Source organism: Eleutherodactylus coqui, chromosome 8, assembly GCF_035609145.1.
Source record: "Eleutherodactylus coqui strain aEleCoq1 chromosome 8, aEleCoq1.hap1, whole genome shotgun sequence".
Lineage (NCBI taxonomy): Eukaryota > Metazoa > Chordata > Amphibia > Anura > Eleutherodactylidae > Eleutherodactylus > Eleutherodactylus coqui.
In genome coordinates this window covers 168,481,678-168,491,912 of record NC_089844.1, presented here as the reverse complement: position 1 = coordinate 168,491,912, position 10,235 = coordinate 168,481,678, and the positions used below count along the sequence as shown (strand labels likewise).

At 45.0% G+C, this 10,235-nt stretch overlaps 1 protein-coding gene across 1 annotated transcript; it reads left to right on the top strand.

The window, feature by feature from the left end:
* LOC136577149 (E3 ubiquitin/ISG15 ligase TRIM25-like) lies at positions 1-6,223 on the top strand. The gene is made up of 2 exons (XM_066576910.1): positions 1-1,013; positions 4,755-6,223. The coding sequence occupies exons 1-2, from the start codon at positions 11-13 to the stop codon at positions 4,766-4,768; spliced, it is 1,017 nt and encodes a 338-aa protein (XP_066433007.1). The 5' UTR covers positions 1-10; the 3' UTR covers positions 4,769-6,223.
* The last annotated feature ends 4,012 nt before the right edge of the window (positions 6,224-10,235 follow it).

The following is a 10,235-nucleotide window of genomic DNA, read 5'->3' as shown; positions in this document are numbered from 1 at the left end:
TGCTTCCAGGATGGCGATGGCCGAGCGGGGAGGTGAGCTGAACTGCAAGATCTGCCAGAACATCTACACTGAGCCCCTAACACTGCCATGTGGGCACAACTTCTGCCAAGTCTGTATCCGAAAGACTCTGAACGAACAAGATAAGACTCGCTTCTATACTTGTCCTCAGTGTGGAAAACGATTCACCGCAAGACCTTCCCTGCAGAGAAACCCTGCGCTGTGTCAGCAGGTGGAGCAGCTGCGCTCTGCGCCCCCGGCAAGGTCTCAGGTGCCGTGCACATACTGCGCTGACCCATCCATAGCCGCCATTACCACCTGTCTGCAGTGTGAAGTGTCTCTGTGCGCTAGACACTTGGCCGCTCACAACAGCACACTACAACACAACTTCGTCAGTGCAACTAATTCCTTGGAGAGTCAGAAATGCTCCATCCACGACCGGCTCCTGGCATATTACTGCCCGCAGGACGCCGCGTGCATCTGTACCGACTGCTATCTGCTGGGGAAGCACAAAGGGCATCAGGTGGACACCCTGGAGGAGGCTTCAAGGAAGAAGAAGGAAAAACTTAAAAGCGATCACCAGAATTTAGTCTCTAAAAAGAAAGATACGGCAGCAACGATCCAGCAGCTCCACAAGAGCCTCCTTACTGAGGCCCAAAAATACAAAAATGTGGAGAACCAGGTAATAGCCATACTCAAAGAGCTGAAGGAACGTGTGGAGGACCTGGAGAGGAACGTTCTATCCGAGGTCTCCACACAAAGAAGTAACGTCACCAAGTATTACTCCAACCTGATCTTAGACTTACAACAACAAGTCAAGGAAGAATCGCTGACCATTTGTGATATTGAGAAGATGCTTAACATGACCGACCCCCTATCTGTCCTACAAGGTCCAGAGAAACGAGAGAACGAAGAGAGGAAGGCGGTCCCTCTGATTCAGGATGTAGACGCTGATCTGATCCTAGGCAACCTGTACAGAAGTCTGTCTGCAGTCCTGACATACAGCCCCTTTACAGGTAGACCTGCTTTATTACCATTTTGATATATGCATTATCAGAGTTGTCTGCTTAAAGGGGTATTCCAGCTTTTACGATTGATGACCTACCCTTAGGATATCAAGCATGGTTCCCATGGACTTCAATGGCAGCTAAGTCTTTATTACACTTCTGAGTACCTATGCCAACGTCCAGCCATGGTACAGCCGGAGGATCTGCTGATTGCTGGGCATCCCGAGCAGCAGACCCTATCGATTAACAACTGATGACCTATCTTGAGGGTTATTTATCAATAGGAAAAGCTTGTAAGACCCCTTAACACCACAGGGTGTACACTTATGTCCTGGGTGCGTGGGGTTTACATGAGCCAACCCCACTCTATACAAGGTGGGTGACAGCAAACACCCGCCTGCAACAGCCACGATCAGCGCTAACGCTGATTGCAGCTGTCAACCCTCTGAATGCCCTGATCATTGTTTGGTGGTCCCAAATGCCCCTCCACAATTGCATGGCAGCCGGTCGCCTTCTGAAGGCCCTGAGGGCTGCCATAAATACATGCCTATGGCACACCTTATAGGCTGCCTGTCAAAATGCAGTTACATGTAATACTGTGGTATTACATTATACTGCATGAGCGATCAAATAATCGCAAGTTCCAGTTTCCTACATGGAGATTTTTTAAGTATTCGAAAAAAATAAAGGAAGTTTGAGAAAAAAACTTTGGAGGCTTGTCGTTGGCGGGAGGAGCTCTCGTCTTCGTTCATCCAGTTCTTGGGAACATGTGACATTTTGATTGCTTTTTATTCCAGTTTTTTCTGGAGACAAGATTAATAAAATCTGCAATTCTAGCATGTGTGTGTTTTTTTTATCACTGTTCACCGGGCAGCATAAATAATATGTTACATTAATTCTGCAGGTCGGTACGATGATGTCAAAACCAAAATTATATCGGTTTTGGTTGTTTTGCATCTTTTTAATATCATTTTTTACATTTTTTATTTTTGTCCCACTAGGGGGCGTGATGATCAGCATGTTTTATCAGTCTTCTAATACACTGCTATACTTCTTTATATAGTAGTGTATTAGAAAGCCTATGAGATCAGGCAGAGGTGGAGCCTCATTTTTTGTGTGTAAAGTGTGCAATCATATACAGGAGATACCCAGGTTATACCAGCATGCTCCATATCATTGAACAGGAGATGTATAACGCATACCAGCTGTACATACATAATTATATACAGGAGATACCCAGGTTATACCACCATGCTCCATATCACTATATACAGGAGATGTATAACTTATACCAACTGTACATATATAAGTATATACAGGAGATACCCAGATTAGGGTCCCGTTCAGTAAGGGGCTGGTCTGTAATTGTGAATGTTTGTGCACCACCTGCAGAGATGAGCCCACTGTGATGTCTGCATGTCAACTTCCTTTGGTGCCACCATGAGAATAGGGAATCGGGTAAGCAGAAAAAGAACATCCCCAGACTTCTTTGGACTTGTCCTATGAGCACCATAACTTCGTTTGTGATGCTCACAGTTGATGATAGGTTGCCTGTAACCCTTTACGGTCCTTTTTTTTCATTTTTAGTTTTTCCTCCTGCCATTCAAAAAAAATAAAAATCATACGGTAACTTTTTTATTTTTCTGTTTACATACCCCCATGTTGTATTTAATGTACCGTATAATTGACTGAAAAACGTAAAAAAATTTTAGTTGAGTGAAATGTACAGGATAAATAATGTTTTACTTATGAATGAATGACACGAGAGCTGCCTGTGATTGGCTGAGCGACTCAACCAGTCACATTCAGCTCTTTCAGCAGGCGTGGATTTTAAATCCCCGCCTGCTGATAGATCAGCACCACAGTGCAGGGGACAGCAGGAGAAGACACAGCTGTGCCCTGGCAGCTGAAGGTGAGTATCTATTTTTTTGTTTTTTAAACCACTTTTACTTGATTTTCAGGGAAGTGCTCATATTTAAAGCCCTTCCCTGAAATCAGTTGCCGGCAGCAGAATCCTCTACCGCAGCTGACGTGTGACAGCTGCGGTAGAGAATTAAAGAATTCCTCTGCTTCATCTGCCACAGATGTAGCAGATGTAGCAGTAGGGAATTCTTTTAACTAGCGGGGATGAAGGAAACATCTGTCACATGCAGATGCATTCTTCATCCCCGCGGGGGACACAGCAGAGGCCGACAGGTAAGTAATTTTTCTTTTTTTTTTTTTTCACTACTTTTAATTGGCTTTTTAGGGAAGGGCTTATGAAGCCCTTACATGCAAAGCCACTGACAGCTGCCGGGGCTCAGCGGCGACTTCTGCCGCTGTCCCCGGCTCTGTAGCACTGCTGAGCTATCAGCAGCCGGGGATTTAAAATCCCCGCCTGCTGGTAGCTCTGATTGTGATTGGCTGAAGCACTTCAGCCAACCACAATCAGAGCTACCAGCAGGCGGGTAATTTAAATCCCCAGCTGCTGATAGTTCAGAACTACAGAGCCGGGGACAGCGGCAGAAGCCGCGGCTGAGCCCCGGCAGGTGAGTATTTTTTTGCTTGTTGTTTTTGGACACATTTTACCAGGCTTTTCAGGGAAGGGCTTATGAAGCCCTTCCCTGAAAAGCCATTGACGGCTGCCGGGGCTCAGCGGTGACTTCTGCCGCTGTCCCTGGCTCTGCACTGCTGTTTTGAGCTATCAGCAGCCAGGGATTTAAAATTCCCACCTGCTGGTAGCTCTGATTGTGATTGGCTGAAGTGCTCAGCCAATCACAATCAGAGCTGCCAGCAGGCGGGGATTTTAAATCTCCGGCTGCTGATAGCTCAGAACTACAGAGCCAGGGACAGCGCAAGAAGTCACGGCTGTGCCCCGGCAGCTGAAGGGAGGTGAGAATTGATTTTTTTTTTAATACACTTTTTAAAATGGCTTTTCAGGGAAGGGCTTATGAAGGCCTTCCCTGAAAAGCCATTGATGGGATGTCGGCAGCAGGATCCTCTACCGCAGCTGTAATGTGTGACAGCTGTGGTTGAGAATTGAAGAATTCCCTTTGCTGCATCTGTCACAGATGTGGCAGATGTAGCAGCAGGGAATTCTTTTAACTAGCAGGGGAGACATGCGGCAGATGTGTTCTTCATGCTCGCAGGGGTCACGGCAGCGGCGGAGAGGTAAGTTTTTTGTTTTGCACTAAAATGTTTCTTTTTCAGGGAAGGGCTTATATGTAAAGCCCTTCCCTGAAAAAGAATGCAGGGGACCGGCAGAGCATTGTTTTCAATGGAGCCGCCAACAGCAGCCGCGGCTCCATTGACAACAAGCACGCAGCTGTGTTCACGCGTGTTTTTGCTTGTACCTAGGTGCGAACGTACGCACAAAAACACGCTTGTGTGAACGCACCCTTATTCTGCACGCTGAACACCGTAAAAATGAAATCCAGAAAACAAATGACAGATTTTTTTTTTCCCCCTAATCTCCCAGCAAATTGTTTTTACAAAAGTTACACAATACATAATATAAACCCAAAAATGATGCCAACAATAAATACAACTTGTCCCGCAAAATACAAGCCCTCATACGGCCGTGCCAATGGGGAAATGATAAAGTTATGGCTCTTGGAACGCGACTGGAAAATTAGTTGAAATTACATGATTGACCCATTTAAAAAACCTGCCCTGGTGGGTCTGACAGGGAGGTAAGAAACCCGCCACTGAAGGGGTTAAACATGGAATGAAATTTAAAAAATGTAACAATTTGTACATTATGTATTTTAGATGTGAAGAAATGAAAAAAGAAGAAGATGCCACCGATGATCCTCTGTGTGACGAAGCGGGAGGTGGACGTTGTGCGGGGCAGTAGGGTGAAGACTGATGTACATCTAGAGGAATGGACCAAGCGGAGGACTGAGTGATAGCCCCTTCCACCAGAGAGGACTGGGTCGGTGATGCATGCCGTTCGTGCCGGTGCTGGGTGACTTCTTGGAGTCATCATGGGCTTATCTACATATACAGGCAATGGTGTGAAGACATGCTGAATCTTCTTGAAATGCCCCCACAGCATAACCGTGTACGGGGGCTGCGGGGGATACAACAAAAGGCTTCTCAGTCACGATGCTTGAAAAACTTTAAGGCTGGGTTCACACAGGGCGGATTTGCTGCGGAAATTTGCCGCGGCAAATCCGCCCGCGGCCGCTAATCTCGGGATTAGCCAGCCATGTGGATGAGATTTCTCAGAAATCTCATCCACACGGGACGGCCAATCCGCTGCGGTAAGTCTGGCTGAAACCGCGGCTGCTGTTGATGAGGCTTCCATAGCCCTTGAGTATCACCTAAATTAAGAGATCGCCCCAACAGTATGTTCCACCATTTATGCCGTGATCTCCTCTCCCTGCCAAATACAAAAGATATTTTGTCTTCCACCGTAATGATATATTATGATGCAACTTGGTATCCTTTGTCTCCTCTGGATCAGTGCCAGCCTTATGTTAGACCGTGCCTTGTGCAGCGCCTTCTGTTACCCTTCCCTCCATGATGTACTGCCATACAGTGTACATACTACCATACAGAGCCTAATTATCAGTGTCAGCAGGGCCTGTGCCCAAAAAAAACAGTACCATGTTGGCCAAATACCCCTTCTATACATAAATGATATAGTCTGCAGTGCCCTGATAGTACTGGCATGCAGTGACCTAGGAACCGCTCCATACATAAAGCCATCTTATCATGTATAGTAAGATTCCTGGTGCCCACTGACCTCCGGTGCCCGCTTACTGTTGGCGCCTTCTTCAGCAGCATAAGTGATATGCTTTATGCAACTGCCCAGGTGGCACAACCCCTAAAGCCAGCTCCGCTCTGGATCCATCTAAGATGTTTACTAGCCAGAATCATTGGTTTTTTTGTTATTAATTTAACCCCTTGTCTACCAGCCATTTTTCCAATTTCTTTGTCATTTTCATCTCCGCTTTCCAAGAGTTGTTAATAAAGCTGTATGAGGGCTTGTTTTTTTTTTTCCGGGACAAATTGTATTTTTTAATGGCACCATATAATGTACTAAAAACATAAGTCATGCATTTCCAGATTTAAGGATTAACCTCTTAAGGACCAGGTCCTATTTTCTGTTTTCTTCAGCTACCAACATTTCTTTTGTTGCATTTTTTCCCGTGACATATAGGGATATTTTTTTAATGTTTTTTTTTTCACTGAATTTTCTTTCTGTTTTAATTTAATAAAGGGAAAATATATATATATATTTAAACTTCTAGTTGTTTTTAAAATTAGTATATTTACACTAAAATAAGGTACAGGGATGAGTTTTGATATATAATTTGTATAGTCTCAGATTACAGGGCGGATATAGCGACGGTTTCGGTTGGCGTCGGCGGTGGGTCATTTTCTTTTTTTCTTTCATATATAGAATTTTATTTTATTATGTAATTTTTGTTACTTACCGTATATACTCGAGTATAAGCCTAGTTTTTCATCTCTGCTCATTTTACATCCTGACAGCCTGAGAGGCTGGTCATGTTAGGTTAGCTCCATCCTGAGGAAGCAACCATCTCCAAGGTTGTGGAAACGCGTAGATGGAGAGGGAGGGATAGGTTCCATGGGCCGATTCTCTCCATAAGAACTAATCTATGTGGGGGTTGTATGTTCATCATAATGCAACCCACGTAGACATATACAACTACAACTATAACAGACAGAGTCTATCACTCTAGTCAGCAGCTGTTGGTGCATCACAACAGACTGCATATACAGAGACAGAGATTTATCCAAAAGGGCATTGGATATAGGTGATAGCCTAGAATTCATTCTGGGCTACCACCAAACTATCTATGTGCATTTTATTGCAGCTATTTAAATCCTGAAGGATGAGTAGCTCATAGATGAATACTGCAGCTGTTCCATTTAATGCAGCCACTGTCTTTATTCATCTTATACATGTTCTACCTGTAATAATCACTTATACAAGTGGGAGCATCATCTCTCGGGAATAGAGCCTATGTATAAGTAGGAGAGAGAACATATTGACAAATAGAAATCTGAGTAACCCTGGATAGAAAAAGACATCAGGGAATACAAAAGTGGTAGAAGCGGTAGAATTCTCACCTGCCACGTGGGAGGCCCGGGTTCGATTCCCGGCCAATGCACCTAGATTGTTGGGACAGAGCATTTTATTGCAGCTATTTAAATCCTGAAGGAGAATACTGCAGCTGTTCCATTTAATGCAGCCACTGTCTTTATTCATCTTATATACGTTCTACCTGTAATAATCACTTATACAAGTGGGAGCATCATCTCTCCGGAATAGAGCCTATGTATAAGTAGGAGAGAGAACATATTGAAAACACATTATTATTTGGAACAACTTATCTCTATCCTTGATAATCACTGAAACTGTCGTCTGGTTGCAATTAACCTTGGTATATAATCACATGAGCCATAAGAAATGAATGGCTCATGCGATCAGTCATAGGCATAAGGGAATACCATAGAGTATCAAGCCAATATAAGCTTGGGTCTGCGTTATACAAAAACATACTCCGGACTTAACACCTAATGGTGACATATCGGGGTGATTTCTATATAAATCAATCACCGCGATATTGTTCTAGAAATAATAAGAACAAATACGACCCAAGCAATATTAATGAGCAACTGTTATAAATGGGACGACAGTACTAGTAAATGTGTGTGTCAGGTACAATATTACTGACTGTAAATTAACAGACATCACTGTACCGTGACTAATCAGAGGACATCAGGCCTACCCTGTGATAGAGAACTAAAAGTGTTCAAGGTCACTGACAGTGAGTGCTTCACCACACTTTAATAAACATCTGGTGGCGCAAGTCATTGACAAATAGAAATCTGAGTAACCCTGGATAGAAAAAGACATCAGGGAATACAAAAGTGGTAGAAGTGGTAGAATTCTTGCCTGCCACGCGGGAGGCCCGGGTTTGATTCCCGGCCAATGCACCTAGATTGTTGGGACAGAGCAGTGTTCATCTATATATCTAAGCCCTACTGTTTTTAATTATTGTGTGACTTTTAGCACATATGAGAAAATATAAGGACGCCTTTTTATTATTTAAAAATCAATAAAAGCTAAGTTTTATTATTTTTGGTCCTTTCGGTGACAAGTAAGCCTAGTTTTTCAGCACATTTTTTTGTGCTGAAAAAGCCCCCCTCGGCTTATACTCGAGTCAGGGAAGGGTTCAAAAAACCCTCCATACTCACCTCCCAGCCAGCATCTGTGTCTCCGGTGGTGGTGCGGCAGGCTGCTTGAATTCTCTCCGCTGTCTTCCCCCACAATCCTCTCTGCTCGGCTCTGTCATCCCCCGCCGTCAGCGCTGTGTAAGTAAAAGCTGTGATTGGATCGAGCGCCAGCCAATCACAGCTGGCACTCGATCATTCACAGCCAATCAAGCTGCTTTATAATTCTCCCCACTGTCATCTCCCTGCTCAACTTTCAAATCCCCTGCCATCAGTGCTGTGTAAGTAAGTGCTGTGATTGGATCGAGCGCCGGCTGACAGAGCCGAGCAGAGAGGACGGCAGGGATGACAGCAGGGAGAATTCAAGCAGCTTGTCGCACAGACACAGACGCCGGCTGGGAGGTGAGTATGGAGGTTTTTTTTTTACCATATATTCTCGAGCCTAGCTCAGCTTATCCTCGATTCAATAAGTTTTCCCAGTTTTTTGTGGTGAAACTTATTGTCTCGGCTTATATTTGGGTCGGTTAATACTCGAGTATATACGGTATTTTGGTAACTCTTCGTTAATATTTATGTCCCCCATGATGTCCTATCAGGCCTCATTTCACAGTTTTCCCCTGTAACTGAGGCATCCATAGGAGCAGCATCCCACAGTAGTGATATTAGTCGCTGGCAGATCTGATCTGGGTCTGTGAAGTGACACTTCTGCTATCTCTATTCACTACATATTGCTGATTAAGCACTATGTAGCCCACAAAAGATATGGCAGAAGCAGTTAATAAAAACACTTCTGCTGAGAGTATTTTACATGCGGCCCGCAAAGCGGTGCTCAGTGGTAGGGAAGTCCTTGTACCACATCCACAGGTCCCAATAGAAGAGAGTCCCATCACCCAGGAGATCCCCACCCTATATCCAGAGGCTGCACAAGGTAGGGTGTTGGTCCGGCTGCCACCGACCATTGCTGGGCCCAGCAGGCTCTAAGCATAAGGGCTCCTACCCACTTGTGTTTTTTTTTACTCAAATATCAATGGGACTTTCTAATGTTAAAAACCCATCGCTCAAAAATTGCAAAGCACAAACTTGTGATGCGCTTTTAACATTAGAAAGTCCCATTGACATTCGCGTTAAAAAAACACAAGTCAGTAGGAGTCCTAAGGAGGCAAAGTTTCCCTCACTAAGAATCCTACGGTCCAAAGCTGCAGAGAGGGCCGGACATTCTCTCATCACATCTGCAAGCATGTCTGCCTCTGAGAACATCAGTGTATCATACTCTAGGATACGACAAGAGATGCCCTAAAGGGGGCCTAGGATTACTTTTTAGCAATCCCCTGCACGCATCTATCAGCCATTATCTATATTTATACTTGTTAAGACCATCACACAGGGAACTGTCTCTTCACCGCTGAATGTGATGGAAGTCTGAGCCAATATTTCATCACACATGTGCCCTATCCAGCATTGACTATATCCAATCCAGCTACACTATGATGAAGACAGGGAGTGGGCATACACATGGGACGCACAACCCCACAAAAAACCAAGCAGACTGTTGCAGCCATTCTGAGGCCTGCACCTTGCTTGCAAGCCAGACCAGGTTTTGGGTGTGCCCTTGCTTCTCCAGGAGCTGAGGGGTGTGGTAGTTGCAGGAGTGATGTCAGTCAGCACCTGGTGCTGACTAGCTCAGCTCCTATTTAAACTGTGCTAGCATTGACCCCTATGCTGGTCAATGCTTCAGTTGCCGCTGGACAGTGATGGAGGAACACATCCTGGCTGGAGCTCCTCTATTCCAGCTAAGTCCTTTTCTGCTTTATTTGGTTATTTGTTTTCCCTTTCTTTGGTGCTAGGGCTCCCGGGTAGGGACTTGTCAGGGGCTCAGGCACGAGTGCGGACTCGCACCTATCGGAGCGATCGGCCCGCCGAGTAGGCAGGGCCCCCTCCCGGGTTAGGGGTTTATAGGGAGAGAACTCCCCTTAGTTTTATGTTCCTTTGCACAGTGGTGCCTTTTTCTTTGTTTTGGAGGTGGCACTCCTAGTGGGATGC

Coding starts and splice junctions, on each gene's coding strand:
- LOC136577149 (XM_066576910.1), top strand. CDS start 11: ATGGCGATGGCCGAGCGGGGAGGTGAGCTGAACTGCAAGATCTGCCAG.